The following is a 24015-nucleotide window of genomic DNA, read 5'->3' on the forward strand; positions in this document are numbered from 1 at the left end:
TTTTTAAACCGCACTTAATGTATTGTCATTTAAAACTCGCAGTCATGAGGTCTATCTCTAATCGGCCACACAGGATTCAAGACACGTATAGCTCAATGCAGAGGAACTTTTGTACTTGCATGTTTACATGCCACATTCCAGTAGCGCTGCGATCCATTTCAACTCTCTTTTATAATATGTGTTGTCGGGACATGATAATTCGTGTAGATGTTGATTTGTCGTGTTTGATCTGAAACTTACTTGAGGCACCTGGCAGACATATGTGCGCCATCTATAGGAATAGCGTTCACTGACATTACATCACACGAAGGATTAATAACAAAACAAAAACAACAAAAACACGAAAGAGTGCAAGGCCGAATAATTATGACGTATTCAACGAGGAACAACACACAGTACGGCTGCTGCTTCATCATAAAACAGTTCTTGAGAGAGAGAGAGAATTGAATTGAATTGAACTTTATTTTACAAGGATTTAGATTTAAGGCTACGCCTTTTCTTACAATCTGTCCTTGGGACGCATAGACACACAATTATATAATTAAAAAATAAAAAAAAAATAAAAATTAAAAATTAAAAAGTTAAAAAGTTAACCAACAAAAGGAGGTCGGAAAACGTGATAATAAAGATGACGATGATGATGATGATGACGATTGAGAGAGAGAGAGAGAGAGAGAGAGAGAGAGAGAGAGAGAGAGAGAGAGAGAGAGAGAGAGAGAGAGAGAGAGAGAGAGAGAGAGAGAGAGAGAGAGACCAAATGATGCTTAGCAGGAGGATTAACATGACGGTCAGACTCTGTTTAACGGAACACTTCCCCACTCGAATAACTACACCCCCCCCCCCCCCATACCCATACAGCATTACTGAAAGATACAGAGACGGAAACAGAAGAAAGGACAGGCAGACGCCACAATCAACAACAGATCAAAAACTCACCTGGTCGTCATTATTACCGAAGATGTTTTCATCTTCCTCATCGCACGGCGTCCTGGCTCCAGGGTCCAGGTCGTCATCGTCCTCATGCAACGTCCTCTCCGCCTCCTCGTCCTCCGCCTCACCTCTCCCTTCCCCCGCCCCAGGCACCAAACAATCCTGGCTCCCAATGTTGGGCCGCTCGAAGGAAAAGTTGTCCACATCCACACCAAAGACCTCGTCAATCTGTTGCCGCGCCATCATTTCTTCCGTGCCGTCTTCCTCGGCCTCTATGGTGTAGGTCCCGGCTTCGCTCACCTTGTCTTCCTGGTCACCTCCGATAGGGGAAGGGGCCTCAGGAAGGCCGTGCGGGGGCGTGCGTGGGGAGGTCTTCTCTGCTGGTGACTTGCCCACAGCTTTGATGCCTCCTGCTCGAGGGCTTTTAGGGCTTTTGGGGCTCACCAGAGGTGCTGCTACTGGGCTTTTTCTTGCCGCCACGGGGCTTTTCCTCGGTAGTTTAGTACTGTTGCTATTCGCTTGGGGCTTTGTGTTGACGTTGGCTGGGCTTTTGCTGAGGGACTTCTGCTTCAACAAGGGTGGTTTTTCAGCTCGGTACGTCAGGCTACCTCTCTGGCTGGCACGGTCGTACTCCCTGGCCTCTTTGTACATGGCGTGCTCGGTAGCAGAAGGAGAATCGCCCCTGTCACGGTCAGAGGTGTCCGACCTGGGAGAATCCTCGCTGGACCCCGTGGTACCGGCGAACATTCTGTCGATGAGATAGGACGTGGAGTCCGCGTACTGGACAGCGTGGACAGAGGCTGCGATGGCCGCGGCCGAGGTCGAGGTCTGCGACTTGGACTTGGTCGGCTTGGCTGATGACCCCCTCGGGGAGGCTTTCCGCGTGTCCTGAGACTTGGGAGATTTGGGAGCTGTGGAGAATAACGGTTGTTTTTAAAAGCATAGTCCTTCCCGTGTAAACGATTGGGCTCACCATTTTAGACCTTGCCAGGCTTTTTGCTTGGGACAAGACCACCCCTCCACTTGAACACATACTGAAAACAAACAGCCTGGATGCTTTGTCACAGTGCTGTGTGGGAACTTTGTGTGTCAAGTACTTTTTTTTTTAAAAGCTACACGCGTTACTCTACAAAATTAATTCATACAAAAAAACTTCCCACTTTGCCCCAAAAGCAGTCAGGATCTTGATTTTTGGTTTGTGTCCGAGTGGGGGGATGGTTTTAACTCATGTTAAAGTCTAGGCAGATCTGAGATAGTGAGCAAAACATTTTTGGAAGGTGATTATTTTGGAAATCTTCAGTTTTAAAACTCTGACGAGGAGAGACATAGAAACTGACTGGTAAATATTGATAACACAAGAGGATGATATCTGGCTCTCAGACAGAAAGGGGTACAGAGCCAATTGGCAGAAAGCCAGAATAACAACAGTTTACAAATACTGAAGCAATGGCTGCTAGATTGGTGGTGGTGAAGAGTTAGTGTTATGGAACATAATGAAAAAGCTTTTGAAGCAACATTTTCTGGCTGAACACGACTGCTTGTCATAAAATCGAAGACAGCTGTCACAAACAACATCATGATGATTCCTATAGAAACAGCAAATACAAAGGAAAAACAATGCTGCATACGTTTTTTCATGCTTACCTGAATGCTCCAATGTAAGAATATATTACAACACAGGTGGAAAGGCCAACAAACCAACCAACCAACCTACCTTGAAGCTGTTATAATAATGTGATGTGCAAGTATTATACCCTTTTGTAGATAAGACTTTCTTACACATTATACAGGACAATGTGAGGGGAGAGAAAAATCCCCATTAATACGTAATTCAACAAGTTAAAACAACCAAACTAAACCAAATCCAAATAACAAAACTCAATCTCACGTTTTTTGTCCAATTCCTTCTCAGCCTCTAACAGCCTCCTCTCCCCATCTTTTCTTGCCTCCCTGCTTCTGTCCGTAGCCTGCGATTCGGAGGCAAAGTCCGCGGTCCTAAGGGAGGCAACTCCTGTAGCCTGACCGCTGGAGCGACGCGTTGACTTCCCTTTGCTAGACACCTCGGTACTGAACGAGTCTTCCAGGCGTTTCTGCCTGGTGGGGGACATATCGCGCTCCTCCTGGGAGAAAGAACACAGACAATGATTACCGGACATTTCCCTAGCCACGTCGTTGACGCATTACATCAGTCTTTAAGCCCAGGCAACACTTCGTTACACAGTACCCGTCGAAGTAAACTAAGTGCTTCTCACTCAAGGATGTCATTGTCAGAGATTTATACCTTCTTTGGCATATCTGCCGAAAAAGCCATAACAATTTCGGCATTTTACGAAATTAAAAGTTACTACTTGGTGTCCGCTTTCCCGTACAGCGAAACAATTCGGCAGATAAGCTTTTGGCGTTTTGCCGACCACCCGAGCGCCAAACACCACCCCTGTTTAAAGGTACTGAACTTGTCAAATCCAGGTGCACGGAGCCCCTGGGGCTTTTAGTCATTACCTCAGGCAGCTATCCGTTAGAAGAACTACCAAGTTTCATTGACTTGCACCCAAAGAGTCAAGAACTGCGATTTTTTTACGAATTAATTTCGTACTCGGACCCGGCTGGTCTTGACCTATTTTTGGATCTAAATTTAGATCAGGTAGATCACCACATCATGCACAAAAAGACACGTCACTAGCAAACAATGTCAGACGTCATCATGATCGAGTTTGTGTAAAACAAAATGGAGGCCGGAATCACTCAGTTGAATCGAACTCCGACCAAACACCACGTTTTTACTAGGTTAATTTATGCACTCGCGTGAACAAGAAACTGTCGGGGTTCACAGATGTCGTCGTTGGGTAGTTTTGGGTTTGTTTTACTACCATAGGAGGATTTTTGAATTGAAAATGCACTCAGCTGCAACAAAAACGCAAAACGAAGGCTGTGAGCTGCACTGTGCCTTTAAATTCAGTCACATCGTATTTTAGTCTCCGAAGTGGGGTACAAACACTCGCGTTACGTGTGAACATGCTACTGAGTGTCGTCAAGTGTTGGATCTGCCTGTAAGAGAGGCCGAAGGTTCGTCGGTATTGGCTATATGTACACCAATGGAATAGGATAAGAGGACGGGGTTGGATGAGGTGGTATTTTCCTTGCCATTCAAAATCCTGTAAACATTTCATTTTCTTCCCACAAAAACTCCCTCAAACACGTTTTCCTTCGCATCAAGCAATCCAAAAATCGAGGCACGTTTGCAAGATTTGATCCTATTTGTTTTCATTTGTCTTGCAAGCCCAGTCGACCTAAAAGAAGCTATCGAAAACAATTTTTTCAGCTTGTCAAAATTTTTTACAAAAGTATATATTTAAAACAAAATGCAGAAACAAAAATATGGGGCTAGGTGCCAAAAGTACTTCGAAATTTGTCCTGGGAATCAGGTGCGAAGAATGCAATAAAATGCTAACGAGATGAAACGGAGCCCAGACTCAGCAGGTGAAGAGCGCTCGAACATGAAGGAAAATATTTTTATATTAAACGCTTCACAGGAATCTCCAGGTTTTTCTTTATTTTTTGTTTTTTTGTGTGTGCTTTACTTCATTCCTTTTCTTTCTCCCTCTTTTTTTCTCATCCTCATAATTATTTCAGACTGCTGTGTGCGTCATGGGAATGCTTTGCTTCGCTTCACTTGCGAAGCTGAAATAAAATCGGATTCTGCACTGTTCAGTGTTCATGTACGCTGCAGCATACATCCTTAAAACGAAGTCTCCGCAAGGCACATATTTATTAAGGAGATTAAGGACATATGTTGTCACGCAGACAGACAGACAGACAGACAGACACGGATACACACGCGCACTCAAAAATAGAGTCTGACACACATCCTGAGGCATGGACAAACCAAAACATACAAATCACACATTGCACAGAAGCAACGTTTATGTAACATTGCTGAGGCACCCATCTCCAATGGAGTTCACACAATACAATACAATACAATACAATAACTTTATTAATCTCTAAAAGAGAAATTACATTGCTGAGCGTTTGTGTCCGTAATAATAACATACATAAAATCGGACACACACACACACACGCACACATACACACACACACACACACACACACACACACACACACACACACACTCACGGACGTACACACACATTCACACACACACATCAGTGCACACAAAGACACACACACACACACACACACACACACACACAAAATAAACACACGCGCAGCGGCACACACGCACACACAATTACTCTGGACATACACACGGACAAAGACAGACAGACAGACAGACAGACAGAGACAGACAGATAGACACACACACAGACACACACACACACTTACACACACACATGCAGTCAAACCCGTCTCTCACCGAGTTCTTTCTGCTCCCACCAGCCACCTTGCCAGACGACAATGACGATGACAACGCCGTCTTCTCGGAACGCGACAGGCTATTCCGGATCTTGGGCGGCACGAACTGGCTCAGGCTGGCACCACTCTTCAGTTTCGGCTTCTTCTCGTCCCCGAAATCCACCGTGAACGACAAGGCAGGATTGCTCTCTCCGCCTGGAGTAGGTCTATTGTCTACGCCAAAGTCCTTGTCGAGAGATCGTTCTCTGGAGTCTGGCGTCAGGACCAGGCTGTCTTTGGACAAGGACGAGGTGACGCTCCTCGCTGGCGTGCTCTTGTCGCGGACTGGCTTGTCCCTCTCCGGGGTGCCTGGCTGGTGGGGGATCTCCATGTACACGGCTTTGGTGTCTCTGTGTGGGTGGTGGGGGTGAGAGGGGTGGTGTGGGTGAGAGGGGTGGTGGGGGTGAGAGGGGAGGTGGTTGTTGGGGTCGACTCCCAGGCTGCAGGGTCGCGACGAGGATGGTTTGGTCTCGTCGGTATGGTTGTTGGCCTGTCCATCCATTTCTGTTTGAGCAGAAAGACAAAAATAGTGTTTATTTCATTTTGTTTGGGGAGGAAGGGGGGGGTCATTTTGCAGGACAGAAGAGGGGACTATTTTTTAAATTTCATTTCCCTTTTTTCCAGGGTGGGGATGAGGGGAGATTTCCTTGCTGGAAAGGAGAGGGAAAGCAAACAAAACAAAACGCAAAGCTAATCACTGTCTCGTCTTGGAATAACATCAGCACGATTTGACGATGGTGTGTAATACCATGCAGGCTTGGTGCTAACAATAGTCTGTGCCCGGCATGCATCAACATCTGGTTCCAGTTCATGTGTGCTGTACCATTCCTCCGCCTACTGTCAATCGATTCACCACATCTGCGTCTTTGATGAAGGGACAAATAAAAGCACCCCTTACATTCCTCACAGAAAGCTTCTTACTCCAATTCTGTCTTTATCTCTCTTGGTTTCTTTGATGTTTTGTTTTCTTGTATCTTGGTCAATGTTTTTCTTAGTCTTTCTACTTTTTAACACGCACGTACACACATGCGCACACACACGCACGCACGTACGTACACACACACACACACACACACACACACACACACACACACACACACACACACACACACACACACACTAACCAAGCAAGACAATTAAGGAGCAAAAAAACAAATCACAATCCATTAACGCTTCTAGCTCGGAATTTCCTTACAACAGACAAACCCCAGACAGGAACCCATTCCAAACCACACTGGAAATACAAGAGGCGGAACAGAAAAGTCCGCGGTATCTAGCCCAACATTACACCCTGTCAGCCAGCTACGCCAGACATGCGCTTGATAAAGAAGACTAATTGCAACACGACCAAACCAGACAAAAGAGCTGCGGGAACCTCCTCAGAGGCTACTCTTTTATGTATCGTGTAGGACCTACTATTACTTACTACCGGCAAGGTAAATACAATAGAAGTCTGCACTGGCGAACAACGAAAAATGGCAAGGACAATGCAAGAGAAATCTGCACTGGTGAAAGAGGAACAATTCATGGCTAGGACAATTCCACAAATTGGTGCACTGACAAAAGTGTAAAAGAGAGAAATTCTGAAGCAAGTCTTACCATCCAGTAATTCCCTATCACCTCTAACTCTACACCTGTTTAGTGTGTGTGTGTTCGGTGTTTTGTTCCCCCCCGTAAAAGTCAGTTGAAAAGCTATTGCGCTGACAAAAAGGGTTGACTACACACATGAACGATTTCTTCCTAGCAGCCCAAACCTCTACCCTCTCGTGCCAAGTTTTCAGTTCATTTCACTTCAAAACTTTCAAGCAAAGCCAAAACACTGTCTTTCTGTCTCTCATTATCAAACTAATTCGTTTCTTTCAGGCTTTTCCATATAATTGTATCGGATAAGAACCGTTCCGACACGCACATACATCAAGCACTGTGTACATGGTACGTGCCTACACATCTCCTGAGTGCTTTCTCTCTACCCCCCCCCCCCCTTCTCCACCAAATCCCAAACCCCACCTATCTTTTTCTAAGTGCCAAAACTAAATCAACCGAGGAATTAAACGAGGCGTCATTACATCTGTGGGTGCAGAAAGGGGTTTGTGCGATTCCCAGGCCCAGGAAGCAAACTCTTTCAAGATGTTTCAAGTATTGCAGTCATATAATATTAGGCCACGTTTTCACTTTCGCTGTTTTAAATGCACACTGGCAACCTTTCTCACAAGTCAAATCAATCATCAGGTAAAAACAATGTATTCCTTTTGTGAAAGAGTGACACGCAAAGGCAAGCATACAGACAGACAAACAGACAGGCAGAGGGAACCGGACAGAGGGAACCGGACAGAGGAGGAAGGGAGAAGGGGGAATGACGAGGAGGAGGATTAGGCGGAGGAAGAGGATGAGAGAGAGAGAGAGAGAGAGAGAGAGAGAGAGAGAGACACACACACACACACACACACACACACACACACACACACAGAGAATAAGCCCAGTTGTAACTGAAGCAGATAGGGACCAGAACATCAAAAGCGGCACTCACGAGCGGCATGCCATGTACACCTTTTTCACACCTTTACCAACTTTTACCTGGATACCAGCAGCAAGTTATCAGATGCAGATAACGGAACAACTGAAAGCACCACAGCTGGGGTTAGCATCAGGCACATTCCAGACCCTCCGTTCAGCACCCCTCCTCCCCCCCCCCCCCTTGTACATCCACATCCCTCCCCTTCCTAACTTCAGCCGTCTCATTTGCCAAATTTTCAACAGTATTTTTTCAGTTTTGTTTGAAATTCTAGAGCTTTTCAATGCAGTTTCACGATAAGAACGCTCGCTTGGCAGATTTTAGCGATAACGAGCGGAGTTGCGAAGAAGGAGGGAGAGTGAGGAGAAGGAGGGTGGTTGACATGGTTTTGGTTTTTAATGTCCCTTCAAACAATATGGTGTGCGTGACCGATGCAAGTGGGGAGGGGAGGGAGGGGGGGGGGGGGGGGGGGGAACTTGATGAGGAGGTGGATCTCCAGAAAAGCCCTGTCGACTTCAAGCATTGCATCACGCACAAAAAGTGAGGAATTATTTGAGGCTGAGGCAAACGTTTCGCGAGCCTCCGCTTGTGCGATGTTTACTTTGCACTACGACTAAAAGCACAGTGCAAAGCTGATCACATAAATGTGAAGCTGACCGTGAAGGAATACTAAGGTCGTATAAAAAACATATTTTCTAAAGAAAAAACCGCTTACCATTTTTTCTCCTGTTAAATCACAAACAAACAAACAAACAAGCAAGCAGCAAACAAACAAACAAACAGACATGTTCCAAGCACACACTCACTGACAAGAGTACAAGTGTTTATGAGTTAACGCACAACAGATGTCGACATTTTCTCCAGGGCCGAGAGAGGTTATTTCTAGCCGAGTCAGACAATGTTCTGCTTTGGGGGGTAGAAAAGTGAAACGCCAATTGCTTGATGAGCCCACACGAGGGGTTAGGCAATAAATCGCATATGTCAGGAACACTATGCTGCAACAGGACGCATTTATCACGTCTTACCGGGAAAAAAACCCAACATGTGCCGTCGTATTGTTTGTGTGCACTTTTCTGTCTGTGTTGGTAGATCAGAGACGGTAGAGAACGCACAGTCTCTCGCTAGAGATACACAGTCACAATAAGGAGGTGGCTGAATATTCGGTCGTTTCGCCCACAACCTCAGTACTGTCAGCAGAGGCGACGAGAGAGTTTACCACAAAGATTGTTTCAAACTGCCTCGTGTGTATGTATGTCTTACCTCTTTTAGTACGAAAGTAGAGCAGGATAACCATGGCAACATGACAATTGCAGCATTATCGTCGATTACACACAAAGCTTATGACCGGCCAACTAACGAGCTAACTATAATAAGTCATTCGTTACTTATCTTCAAGTTTTATTCCAATTAGAGTAAGTAATGAATCACACTCAGTAATGGACTAGACGGAAGCTAACGAATCAGAAGGTCAAAAAGCTGTTCTAAGCTAAGCACGACAAGCAGAGACTGGCAGAAACTTAATGCATCGACAGTCAGAAGAAACAGATACGGACAAATGCAGGACTGAAGAGTCAGAGAGACAATTGACGACGGACAAAGGACTGTGAACACAAACTATGTATAATTTATATATGGAACGACCGAAAAACTTACAGACACGTAGGCAGACAGGCAGATAGGAAGGCAGGCAGAGGGACTGACAGACAGACAGACAGACAGACAGACAGACAGACAGACAACCAGCAAGCCAGAAATATTTTATTCATAAAATGTCAACGTACCGTTATTTTGTGTGTCTTCTCCCCACCAAGAAGGTTGACCGTAAAGAGGTGTACCCTTCTTCACAGTTTCAAGCTCTGCAACAGAAAACACAACATTGTTGTAACCTTCAAAATATCACTGGCTGTAAAGAACACGTACTGGATTCAAGGCAACAACAAGCAAGCAACACAACTTATTGCTTCAATGTCACCGAAATGCCATCATCGACAATTCAGATTCGGTGTAGGGCGACAATGCGCGAACGAGAAATGGGGGTGTTGGGGGGAGGGAGAGAGAGAGAGAGAGAGAGAGAGAGAGAGAGAGAGAGAGAGAGAGAGAGAGAGAGAGAGAGAGAGAGAGAGAGAGAGAGAGAGAGAGAGAGAGAGAGAGAGAGAGAGAGAGTGTGTGTGTGTTTTTTGTGTGGTTCGCATGAGGTTATTCAATAACGTTAATTTGACCCTGCAATGACAAGATATGCATGCGTCTGTCTCATATCAGTCTTTGAGATAAACACTCTCTGCAAAGTTAGCCGTTTTATACCCCACCGACTCCATTATACCACCACTCACACCACTTCGGGAAAACATCTATTACCACATTAGCGCAATACATTGTATATGATAGTACACGAGTTTGAACAGCTGCATAGACGCGATAGCTTACAACGCACTAGCTGAACGCGCACTGTAATCGTCAGAAATAACAACACATCGGTCAGCTTACGCTAGTCACAGACACCGGTTGCAAGCACACATTTATAGTCATACAAACAATGAGACGAAGGTAGACTGATGTTATCACCATGCTCTGTGCATCAGAGACTTATATTACTGCATGTATGACTCGAATTCTCACCAGTATCTGTGCGCATCCCTCTGCCCTGATACCAGATGTCACAGGAACACAGAGACCAAAGCAGACGAAAGTAGACCGATAGTGATGTTATCACTATGCTATGTGCACCAGAGACTTACTATGCGTTCTCAAAGGTCGCTTAGTGTGTGCATCCCCTCTGTAGTGATACCAGTTAAAGAACAGGAACACAGGCATTCAAACAGACAAAAGTAAACTGATTGTATCACCATGTCCTGTCCCTAACTCAAGAGTCAATGTGCTCAGTTCCCCTTCTGCGCTGATACCGGATATATTACAGGGACACAAGAAACAAACACTGAAACAGGAAAAACGGACGAACAAAATTATACTGATTATCGTGACAATAATCAACATCTTATGTGGCGTCAAACTAGTGTTCACAGCAGTCTATGCGTGTATCCCCACTGCCTTGACTGATACCAGATACAAATCACAGGAAACAAGGAATCTGACTGATCCCTTACACTGGAAGTAGCCCGACGCTCCGTGAGTCCCATGGGACCTCTGACATTTGGCAGTGCTATCAGGCGACAAAGTGGCACCCGTCATTTGTCATGGTCAACGCTTCCAACTGGAACATGCAGGCTAGGCTACAATGTACTAGCACTGTTGGGTCAACAGGCACAGGATGAGTATTCAAGTTTACCACATCGATGTATACGAATCACTTTTAACAGCTGCCTGGTGCTACTGTTTTTGGGCGGCGTGTGTGTGTGTGTGTGTGTGTGATGCACAAGATTCGTAATATATGTCGCACGCTTCTAAAGCTGTGACTGGGACTGGGCAACTGTGCCTGTTATATTGACCCAAAACCGAAAATATCGCTTTATTTTGTGGAAGAAAAAAAAGAAGAAAAAAAATGTGCGCAAGGAAAAAGAGCATAAAACGGTAACGGCCAATAACACCTGAACAACCACCAATCGACAGTTACTGAACATCGCTTCTGTTTCGCTACAAAGAACGCCGCCCATGCCGAAGTGAAAAATGCTAGGCGCATGTGATTCCAGTCGTTATGTTTAATATGTGGGAGTTCATTCTGAAAATTCCAAGATACAGCTTTGAATTGGCACTTTTCTACTGCGGGCTTACAGCTGTGGTCAGTGAGGTCTTAACTGGGAAGACTTCTTTCTTTATTTGGTGTTTAACGTCGTTTTCAACCACGAAGGTTATATCGCAACGGGGAAAGGGGGGAGATGGGATAGAGCCACTTGTCAATTGTTTCTTGTTCACAAAAGCACTAATCAAAAATTTGCTCCAGGGGCTTGCAACGTAGTACAATATATTACCTTACTGGGAGAATGCAAGTTTCCAGTACAAAGGACTTTAACATTTCTTACATACTGCTTGACTAAAATCTTCACAAAAAATGTCTATATTCTATACAAGAAACACTTAAGAAGGGTAAAAGGAGAAACAGAATCCGTTAGTCACCTCTTACGACATGCTGGGGAGCATCGGGTAAATTCTTCCCCCTAACCCGCGGGGGGTATGAGAAGACTGCCAATTTGGCGGATAAGAGGGACCTTCTGGAATTCAATTCCCTGTTATCCTTCAATAATGATGTGTAGTTTACTTCTCGCAGTGGTGTTGAATAAAGCAAATGCATCACTGAGTAGCTTACACAAGCTATACTTGGGCTGTCTATGCGGACTTTACACACACACACACACGCACACAACATGCATGGAAATACGAAAAATCTACACAACTTCAGTAGTTTCTACCTCTTCAATAAATATTCAATAGTAACAGCTATTGTGCTTTCAGCGTAGCAATAGTGTCCGATATTTAAACGAGACAAGTATAATGCCGACGAGTCGAAGACGAGTCGCATTATACTTGTTAGAGTAAATATCGGACCCTATTGCTACGCTGAAAACACAATAGCGATTATATAGCTGTTCTGACCTTGATTTGTTGTTCCAAACTTACAAAATGACAGTTTTTGCGTCGATGCGTTGTCGTTGATCTCAGGTTTTGATAGCAGACGCCGTTTCTTATGCGCATTAGTTTTGCGCATGCGCCACACTGACTTTGGAAAAAAAAATCGATTTGACAACACAGCTGTTAAACAGCTTTTTATTAGTTCATTCGTATACAACAAAAAGAAGTTTGAGTTTTTTTAATTTTGAACAAGACTACTTATGAAGAATACCAAAACACAAAATCAACGGAAAACTAGAAACAACTTAAGAACGAGGATGCAACAAGGGGAGGAGAAGAGAACAGCTAATCCGTATAACGCGAGCAGACCGCAGCGAAGTTTTCAGTTTGGGTGAATGGCATTTATACTTGTCTCGTCATGAAGCGAATTTGTCAACCTCAGTTATAAACGACTATACATGAATGTTAGTGCCATGGTTGTACATCAATACTTCAGAGACCCCCCGCGGGTTAGGGGGAAGAATTTACCCGATGCTCCCCAGCATGTAAGAGGCGACTAACGGATTCTGTTTCTCCTTTTACCCTTGTTAAATGTTTCTTGTATAGAATATAGTCAATTTTTGTAAAGATTTTAGTCAAGCAGTATGTAAGAAATGTTAAGTCCTTTGTACTGGAAACTTGCATTCTCCCAGTAAGGTAATATATTGTACTACGTTGCAAGCCCCTGGAGCAAATTTTTGATTAGTGCTTTTGTGAACAAGAAACAATTGACAAGTGGCTCTATCCCATCTTCCCCCTTTCCCCGTCGCGATATAACCCTTCGTGGTTGAAAACAACTTTAAACACCAAATAAAGAAAGAAATACTTCAGAAGGGAAGTGGGGTATTTAGTGTGGAGTGGTGAAAAGCCGAATGCGAAAGTTTGTGTCAGTTGGCAACGGCTGAGCTCACACAGGCACACTAAAACGGCTGTTCCGTTTTAGTCCCCTGTTTGTACTACATCTTTCGACTTTGGGCATGTTGTGGTGTTTAGGGACAGACAATCAATTGGTTTAGTCCTGTTTCATCGGGAAGTTAACAGAAAAGGGTATGCTATCGACATTTTGTAAAGCTGAAAAACATTCCCGAGAAGAATTTCAAGATGTCAGTGCATGCTGTTGTCAATTGAAACATCGTGTGGTACAGATGGGTAAACCGGATCCATGCGTCTTTGTTATTGCCAATATGCTTTTGGATATTGGCAAAAATGGTCGACTTCCGTAGCATTATGCTTTGATGATCGGAAGAGACCATCCAATCACAGCCCCCGAATTCCCCCACGTGTCCATCAGAATAGCTATATTTTCTACTTTTCTTTCAAAATCCAGAAACTTCTCCGGATATATTCAGCTTAAAATCCAGAAATCCGGATATTCTTTCTGGCGGATGCATTGGAAATTAACTCATCCTTCAATCTTACTGAGACATTGTGATAAACAATAGCAAAGACATCTTGCCTTGCTGAAAAACACGTGCAGTACCGGAAACCTTAAAATCTGTGACACGGATCTTCACAACTCAACTGGGATAGTCAAGGTCTCTGGAAATCCCTGCAATTAAAACTGACACGGTACTGCGCTACAACTGTTTTTTCCCCCTATTCGCTGCCACCCCCCCCCCCCCCCCGAAAACACACACACGTGACACCCCATTCCCTCATCAACAGAGGAAAGTGCCAGTGACACACACGATCACACACACACACACACACACCTCTTTCACGGTCACGGTGCTAGAAACAGCGTCTGGTATGTCTGGAATGCAGCCAGAACTTGCATGCAGTGTGGGGCAATAAACACAAACTTTCCTTTGCAGTTGCTGCACGGTACCGATCCGCTCACTCTGCGGTGCCAAAAAACACACAGGAAACCCTGCAGCGCATTTTCCTCAACTCATGCACTAATGAACGAAAACACCGACTTCCCACTGCGCACGAAGCTTAGTAGTGTGCTTTGGTAGACCTACGCACGGGAGAAACATTTTCGGAGAAAAGTAGCATGGGTGTTTCAGTCATGCTGGAACTATATCGCTTTAAAGTAAATTCATTAGTGGCATTGCTTTGGGAAGTGCTTTCTGAAGTATGCTTACAAGTCGACATGTATGCACACGTATCTACCAAAAGCTACTGAGTCCGTGAGACTGAGACACGTACATTCATTTGTGGCATTGCTTTGTGAAGCTCTTTCTGAAATATAAACTTGGAAGTCGACATGTGTGCACACGTACCTACCAAAACCTTCTGAATCCAAGAGACTGAGACGTTGCACCTACTGACTATGGCTGCTACGGTTTCATTCTCATGCTACGAGTCAGATGAGGACAGTGTAGCACGATGCCTGATATACGATACATAATATTGGCTGTGGAGTAGGTTTACATATATATATATAATTATGACTGCAGCCTTCTTCCGGACAGCCATGCATGTGGTCCACACACTGAGTCATCTGGAAGAAAATACACTTTTTTACACACACACACACACACACACTCGGCCACGGACAAGAACTCAGTTGATATGAATTTCACGACAACCGAAGGAAACCTCAAATCTTCACCGGGTGCCTCTGCTGGGACTTGCAAACGAGCACTGACACAGCCACATGCGCGCAGATCATGTATCTATCTACAATCGAGCTTCAGCAACAGCAGTGTATTACACACACTTAATTACACAGACAGCTGATGACCGTAGATTATACACAGTTCCAGTTTCCACACGGTAGTAATACAGCCTACCTTCTTCAGAATCCATCTTTCGTCTCTTGTCGAACACTCAACACGAATACAGTAGATACGTAAACAAGAGGTTCAACCCAACTCCGTGGCACAGTGGCGCCGAGACCAACGCGGAATGCTAGCACAACCACTGGCGGAGGGGGGGGGGGGGGGGGCGCTTGAGGGGGGGTTTGGGGGTGTGGATGGGGAGTCTGCGAGCCGGAACTGAGTGCGAAAGACGTGTAGATGGCATGGTAGGGCATCCGTCCAACCTGCTTCCTGTACTCCGTGGCTCATTTTCCGGTAGTTGACATGCATCGCTCGCGTCGCACAGGAAATAAACAACTGTTACATTCCTGATCACAAACACAGCGTGCTGTTACAGCAACAAACGGTCTGCACGTGTATCTTCTGTGTGAAAGAAACACTGCCACATTTCTTGTTTCTCACAGACATGACAGTGTTGACAAGTTACTGCTCCTTTTTATGGCATACTAAAAAAGCAATTTATTCCACTTAATCAGATCGGATGCTTTGTACAAAATACGGCGAAACATAGCACTTTGTTTTGATTCTGGCAGTTAAGATTGTCACGGTGTTTGCTATCGTTGTGACGGCGTTACATTGCATCTTGTTACACCCGATCCTGATCTTGCTTAGATTATGATGCTTGGTACAAAATACTGCGTAACATTGCAGTTTGTTAATCTGATCCTATGTCCAGATGCTGATGCTTCAGTGCTGGGACAAACTACGGCAGCACATTGTTCTGCTTGATCCTATGCTCAGATTCTGATGCATGTTATAAAATAGGGTGTAACAACATAGCACTTGGTTAGAAGTACCGGCGGATTTCACACCGTGGTCACAGTTTCAGCTGCTGGGTAAAAATTCAGAAACACGACACTGATCAAAAAGAAAAGAGTCAAGAAAAACAAAAAAACTAATCTTCAACATTGCTCAAATCCAGCGTTGCTGTATTCTGTGAGTGAAACTGATTCTCCACACATACAAAACCTATTACAATAAATTCAAAATTCGAAGAAATACGGCACGGCAAGGTGCCAGGGAAGAAAACCCTCGCAACGTGCCAAAGACAGAAACCGCCAGCGTTATCAAAAGAAGAGAGAAAAGAAAGGAAGCAAGAAATCCTTCGCGCATGCGACAACGCTGAAATGAACAAAACAAGAATGTGCATGTCTCCTCAAAATATTCACTTATGGCAAGAAAAGAACAAGCGTCGTACAACTGATAAATAATCAACTCCTTCACCTATAAAAAAAATCCGCGTCTGCCAACATCTTTGGTCCGAGAAAATCTACTGATTCTCATCAGACAGTTCCAATCCAATCATTGTCAACAACAGTAGACCATGTAGTGAGGTGGAGAGAGACAGTCGGATTAGAGACGAACAGCAAGTCGAGGAAGATAAGAAAGCCTGCAAGTGGCAGGGAAAGTCCCCCTCAATATCTCTGCTCCGTACACTCACCATCATCGATTGTGTCTGCCTGTGCTGCTGACTATTCAGTGAAACAGACAGAGAGACAGAGAGACAGACAGACAGTCGGATTACAGATGAACAAAACCAAGGGGTAAGAAAGCCTGCATGTTGCAGGGAAATTCAACCTTACCATCTCTCCTCCGTACGCTCACCAAAATCAATTGTGCCTTCATGTGCTGATGACTATTCAATGAGACAGACAGACAGACAGACAGACAGACTAGAGACAAACAGAGCCATGGAGATAAGGAAGCCTGCAGGTGTTAGTGAGAGTCCGCCACAGCATCTCTCCTCCATACAATCCCTCGTCGTCGATTCAGTCTGTGCTGTTGCTCAGAAACAACTCCCGAAAGAGCTCTGAGTTGGGAGGAGCAAAGTCTACTCTCAGGCGCAACCTTGATAATTTGGACATCTTCACCAAGTTAAGGTGCGTGGACACTGCAATACTGTTATCATTTAACTACCCTGAAATTAAATACAGACTTTTAAGTTCCTACCTTGAGACGGATTTTTCATCTGCCCGATCTGCAATGCAGTCGTTTGTATATCAAATGCTTGTATACAGTCAGATGACGATCGGGAACCATTCAGGAACACTTCATAATCAGGAGCAGTAACTGTTTAAACCGCATGAGTGGACCAATCCCGAAATCGTTTTGAGAAATTCAGGCGGGAGGGAGTCTGAGAATGCAGGTGAGTATACAGACATTTCTTTTTCTTCTTCTTCTGCGTTCGTGGGCTGAAACTCCCACGTACACTCGTGGTTTTTTTTTGCACGAGTGGAATTTTACGTGTATGACCGTTTTTTACCCCGCCATTTAGGCAGCCATACGCCGTTTTCGGAGGAAGCATGCTGGGTATTTTCGTGTTTCTATAACCCACCGAACTCTGACATGGATTACAGGATCTTTTTCGTGCGCACTTGGTCTTGTGCTTGCGTGTACACACGGGGGGTGTTCGGACACCGAGGAGAGTCTGCACACAAAGTTGACTCTGAGAAATAAATCTCTCGCCGAACGTGGGGACGAACTCACGCTGACAGCGGCCAACTGGATACAAATCCAGCGCGCTACCGACTGAGCTACATCCCCGCCCCACAGACATTTCAATGAAATAATCAGAAAAAAGAAGGTCTTAAAAGATGGGAAGTCTTAACACGGGAAGTTGAAAGGAGGATCCATCACTGCACCAGTCCGAGCCAGAGAAGCTCAGTACAGACCTACTCGAGCTCCCTGAGGATTTGTTTGTTTGTTTGTTTGCTTAACGCCCAGCCGACCACGAAGGGCCATATCAGGACGGTGCTGCTTTGACATTTTACGTGCGCCACACACAAGACAGAAGTCGCAGCACAGGCTTCGTGTCTCACCCAGTCACATTATTCTGACACCGGACCAACCAGTCCTAGCACTAACCCCATAATGCCAGACGCCAGGCGGAGCAGCCACTAGATTGCCAATTTTTAAAGTCTTAGGTATGACCCGGCCGGGGTTCGAACCCACGACCTCCCGATCACGGGGCGGACGCTTTACCACTAGGCCAACCGTGCCGGTAGCTCCCTGAGGAGCGCAGTCTCCACGCAAAGTCGGCCCAAACAAAAACACACAAGTGAGGTCAGCCTGGATGGAACGTCCAATTAGACTAACAGCAGTTTTTCTTGGCTACCATGCGTGTGGACAATCTAAACCTGTTGCTCATTATCGGGCCACTTATCATTTCTGTACCAGCTACAGCATACCTGAATACCAATGACTGACAAGAACCTACATCTGACAAATCTCGACAGCGAATTTCGCGTTGGCCTGAAGATTACTGTGTCTTGACCACGAAACAACTAACAGAGTTAGAAACGCAGGGGTGAAAGCTGATTATTTTCGATATCTGGAAAATCTACCTTGAGACTATAGGTAGCTCTGAGTTGTTCAAGTTTTGCTTTAAGATTTGGACTTCATTTGGACATTGGGTTCAAACTCAGGAAAACCATCAAGAAATCATTTCTTCAATTCGGAATTCCTTATTTCCGGGTTGGAACGTTCATCTCTGTGAAAGGATTCTCCTGATCTCTTTTGAGTAAACGGAGCGTACTTTTCGTTTTTGGTTCTGTTTATCTTTATCAGCTTGATAACAGAATTGGAACTATCCAATTTAATGAAACGCATTGATCGGAGTGCCACCCCAATGATTGGGTTTAAAGGAGCTCGTACTTGTTTTACACAAGCGAAAAGCTAGCAGACCACCTTGGAACACAACAAATAACAGAGATGTCTGGTTCTCAAAGTTGTGCAATTATATATTTTTCCCTTTGAGCAAACAGTACAAGTAGGCAAAGCACTTGAACGTTTTCTAATGATCAACAATGAACAACAGAAGAAAAAAAACTTAAGAGAGAAAGACAAAAGAAATAATTTCTATGCTGCTGATATATATCGCATAAAGCACGTTATCTAATCGTCTTCTATACATTTTCCATCACTAAAATAGAAAGTACCCGTTTGTTTAAAAAAAAATTGCAGAAAAAAGCAGCACGCGAACTTGTTCAAACTCATACTTTAATCCTAATAACTCATCTCAACTGTTAGCTTTCTAAAAGCACAACAAGCATAAAAACCACTCACCTGAAATAACTCCATCAACAACAAAACCTCACAACTTTACGCTCTCAAAGACATAAACATAAACGGCTTATCTTACAGTTCGTGCAAGCACAGGCAAAACAATCTCATCGAGTTCCTGCAAGTCCTGTACGCATCCCACACAATACTCTGCAGAATAGCTGCATCCGCGAGCTCACAACTTCAAACATCTCTCTCTCTCACTCACTCCAAACTGCACCCACTTCTCTCAGCCTGCACACCAGCCCCGGCAGGTAAAAATGAGGGAATGAGAAGGGAAAAAAGCCCCCCCCCCCCACCTCCTCCTTCAGGTAAACGCCAGGTAAAACAATTCCAGGTGAAAGTCAGCGATGAGAAACCTCCACGTAAGAACCTACAAAAAAGTTTTCCTCACTCTAAAAAGTTGTTCTGTAGATATATGAGACAGCATTCCTTTCTTGACGCGAGAGGGTGGCAATGGCGGGGAAACAATTCTTGCTTGCCGAGTGGGCCAGACAGGATAAAAACGTGATGAAAGACGAAAGTGCAAGTTAATTATGACCAAATTTTTTTCTCAAGTAAACGCAAAAAGTATACTTGGTGTTCACGATACAGAAACCCACGTAGCCCGTTTAACATACCAATCTACGAAAAAAACGCAAAAGTATATTTGGTGTTCAAAATACAGAAACCCGACGTAGCCCGTTTAATATACCAATCTACGAGGACATCGCAAAAGTATTTTTGTTGTTCAAGGTACAAAAACCTCCGTATGTAGCATAACAACAGCTCACTCAGCGTGATTTAATTTAAAGTGGAAGATAGTGTGTCTAAAACTTGGGCATACTTAAGGTTTGTTTGTTTGTTTGTTTGCTTAACGCCCAGCCGACCACGAAGGGCCATATCAGGGCGGTGCTGCTTTGACATATAACGTGCGCCACACACAAGACAGAAGTCGCAGCACAGGCTTCATGTCTCACCCAGTCACATTATTCTGACACCGGACCAACCAGTCCTAGCACTAACCCCATAATGCCAGACGCCAGGCGGAGCAGCCACTAGATTGTCAATTTTAAAGTCTTAGGTATGACCCGGCCGGGGTTCGAACCCACGACCTCCCGATCACGGGGCGGACGCCTTACCACTAGGCCAACCGTGCAGGTCATACTTAAGGTGTGAATCTCACGATTAATTCAAATGCACTGGCTTGAATTTCACATGTAACTGACATGGATTGGTTTGAACTTCATGATTAATTAAAACGCACTGTAATAGTAATATATTATACAACCTGCAGAATTCCGAAAAGTTCAAGTTTCTTTTGTGGTTGGATATATATACAAACGCAAAGACTAAGGGGATTTTCCTTCTTAGACATTTCCAAAGTCAACGAGTTCTCCAGCGATTAAATGGGAAAGCTGGCAGACTGCCACCAAAAAGCTCTGAGCCGTAGCAAAATACTACTGTGCTAGAAAAGAAGTAAGCAACAACCGTCCCCCATTCGACTGATAAAAAACACAGGTGTGGGAAAACACACACACACACACACACACACACACACACACACACACACACACACACACACACACACACAACTTGACATGCACATCCACCCGCATATGCACACGCCGTTAAGCTTGCGAGACCGAAGTAAATGGAGCATGTGATCTGATGTTCTATTTGGGAATATATATATGTTTTGCTGTTGGGGGTAACATTCGCAGACAGACAGACAGACAGACAAACACACTTCCTCTGTAAACTTGGGAGTGAGTGACCTGCATTATTACAAAACAAATATGTTGGCCCTTTTCATCTGTGGACATCGTTTGTGCTTCCAAACTTATAGGTCTGACACACGATAAATCGCTTACCCTGCCGTCAGTATGCCTGTATACTTTGTGTTGTATAGTATTCCATCTGTCCTCCTAGTGTTCGCACCAAAATCTAAATTATGTTACGACCACGGCAAGGCAAGGCAAGGCAAGGCAGGGCAAAGGAGTTTGTTTTGGAGAAAACCACCATGGGGGTACATGAACAATGAAATATAGCACTCACACACACACACACACACACACACACACACACACACACACACACACACACACACACACACACACACACACACACACACACACACACACAAATAAAAACATTTATGGACACATAAATACACATAACATTCACCACAATATCCTGATAAAGACACACGTTCCCGGTCAAACAAAGGCGCGAGCGAGAGCTGCCTGAAATCATAACAACGGGTGCAAAGTCAATCGTATCTATATAGCTATCTATGATGACTGCAGCAAAGAAGAAACCATACCATTGTGGCGATTACAGTTGGAGCAAATAGCTTTAGTTTGAGCAACAAGGCTTCCTGGATATTTTCTCCAAACACACTCAACTTTGTTTTGCAAAAAACGCAGATGAAATCTCCTTTAACACTGGAAAACATCAATGCAACACAACACATCCGTACTAAGACAAAACTGCACTCGTCTATGCATGTGGACTGGTATAGTTGTACTTTCTCTTCAATAAATACGGTGAATGACAATTCCCACGACATTTACGACCATTTCACTTGACACCGAAAACGCGTTGACCTTCACCCGATTCAGAATACTTCCGGCAATGATGTACTTGCAATACGGACCCAACAATGGGCTGTTTCAGTCAAGTCAAGTGTCATGTTGAAGCGTGCTTTGCACTGGTGTTCTACGGCAGTATATGGGACCATCGACGATTAATCATCACTCACACCCGGAAATTCGTTCTTCCTTCCTTCTTTCCTCGCGTGCCAAAAATAGGCAACAATCAAATTTATTCATAACCTAGACTCGAGCAACTTAACTTCTGATCTGCTGCAGTAAGTGACTAAGACAACCAGGACCATACCACACGCTTGTGAACGCTATTGATTAAAACTGGTGATCATTCAGCTTTGCAGACCAGTCATGCCTTCGTTCAGAACACACACAACTTGATTAATATACTTCTAATTTTGAGAAGTCTTAGCTTTGACATTTGGATCCTTTCATTGGTATTTTGAACCAAGCGCGGGAATGCTGTATCGAGAAGTAAACACTTTTAACGACAGACTTCTAAGCCTTTTGCTTCTGCATAAGTACCGCAGCAGACGAAAGCTGCCTGATATGACACATTTTGAAAACCAAAATCGTGTTTTATATTCACTCATTGTTTATTAAATTTGAGTGTCCAAAGTTCAACACATTCACTTTTCTTGGGTATAGGGGTGGGGGGTGGGGGGATGCGAGGCAAGCATGAAGGAGATGGGGTACCAGCATTTTCAGGTCTCTAACAAATGAAACATATACTGCTGATCCGATGGGTTTGAAAAGACGGATAACCCACCATGGCGGTGTGAAAATTACCAGTCTTTTTTCAGGACATTCCCGTGTACACCCGTGGTCTCTACCCTAGGTGTCATCGGGTCACCACCACAAGCGCACCCGGGGTGGGTGTTGACATGCACCCGATGCTCTCTCCACCCGGTAGATAGCTAGTGACTGAAATCGCACTCTGAAGCGCAATGTTTACCACGGAATTGGGCAACATGAGATTATGTGTGTCCGGGAATTATTTTGTATCCAAGCACAGATTTGACAAACTTGCAAATTATAGAGTTTCTTTTAGGTGGGGGTTGTTAGGGGGAAAAGAGAGGGAGAGAGCGTAGCTACTGACCCTTTGTAGCAAGGAGAGAGAGAGAGAGAGAGAGAGAGAGAGAGAGAGAGAGAGAGAGAGAGAGAAAGAGAGTGAGAGAGAAAGAGAGAGAGAGAAAGAGAGAGAGACACAGAGAGAGAGACAGAGAGAGAGAAAGAGAGAGAGAAAGAGAGAGAGAGAGAAAGAAAGAGAGAGAGAGAGAGAGGGAGAGAGAGAGAGAGAGAGAGGGGGGGCAACAAGGACAACAGGTAGGCCCTAGGGCACTTTCTGGCTACAAAATGACACAAGTAAGCAACGATCGTACACCTTGACACCTACAAGAAATAACAGTTCTACTTAGAGAACAAGAAACAGGGTTGTATCTCTGGATCTCTCAGAACGATTTTGTACAAACGACTTCTGGAACGGTGTCAACCAAGTACTATCTACCCCGTCAGAAATAACTCAGAATGGTCTATTGTGACCAGAAAGCAATAACACTTACAAACAGAGAAACAGGGATATACATGTATCTCTAGATCTCTGACAACGAACCTTTCCAAACGAGTTCTGAAGCGGTATCAACAAGTATATTCGCACCATCAGCAATCATTCAGAACGATCTGTTGGGACGAGATACCCCCAAACTAACTTCTACTTAATGCCCTCTGAGGGAAAAATAAATTCATCAAAGTTCTTTCCACGTGTAGAACAGCTCATACCCTGCAATAACTTGGAAAATTTAACTTGATCAAAGTGAGCTACAACCGAGTCCGAAAAAACAAAAACAGCCCCGTTAACGTTATCAAAAAAGGTTTATTGCTTTCTAAGAAATCCGCGTTGAGAATGCAAATGACCCATGATGGACTGTGATTGTGTTGTTTACTCCTATTGAAACCTCTCGCATCGTCAGCTGTCTTTGAAATGGGTGAATCTATTTCCAGTGGAGGAATACAACAGTCTCAACTACCTGAACTAATAGCCCTCATTCTTATCTTCACATTCACAATAGCAGTAGTTTGGTTTAAATGTCTGGACTTTCTTGACTTCTATTGTTCCTGTACGTAGATACAATCTTCTCTGTAGTGCTTTTCACACGTCCATGTCATAACATTTTCCGTGTTGTTA

General features: G+C 44.4%; 1 protein-coding gene across 1 annotated transcript in view; it reads right to left on the reverse strand.

The window, feature by feature from the left end:
- Positions 1–24015, reverse strand: part of LOC138953563 (centrosomal protein of 170 kDa protein B-like) — a 102183-nt gene that overhangs the window by 29944 nt on the left and 48224 nt on the right. Inside the window, exons 7-10 of the mRNA XM_070325407.1 lie at positions 9637–9711; positions 5306–5847; positions 2819–3050; positions 937–1841 (exon numbers count right to left, since the gene is read on the reverse strand). Coding sequence (XP_070181508.1) covers positions 937–1841; positions 2819–3050; positions 5306–5847; positions 9637–9711 — 1754 coding nt within the window. The remainder of the gene's footprint in view (positions 1–936; positions 1842–2818; positions 3051–5305; positions 5848–9636; positions 9712–24015) is intronic.

The sequence above is a fragment of the Littorina saxatilis genome, linkage group LG17, assembly GCF_037325665.1.
Source record: "Littorina saxatilis isolate snail1 linkage group LG17, US_GU_Lsax_2.0, whole genome shotgun sequence".
NCBI classification, from domain to species: Eukaryota; Metazoa; Mollusca; class Gastropoda; order Littorinimorpha; family Littorinidae; genus Littorina; species Littorina saxatilis.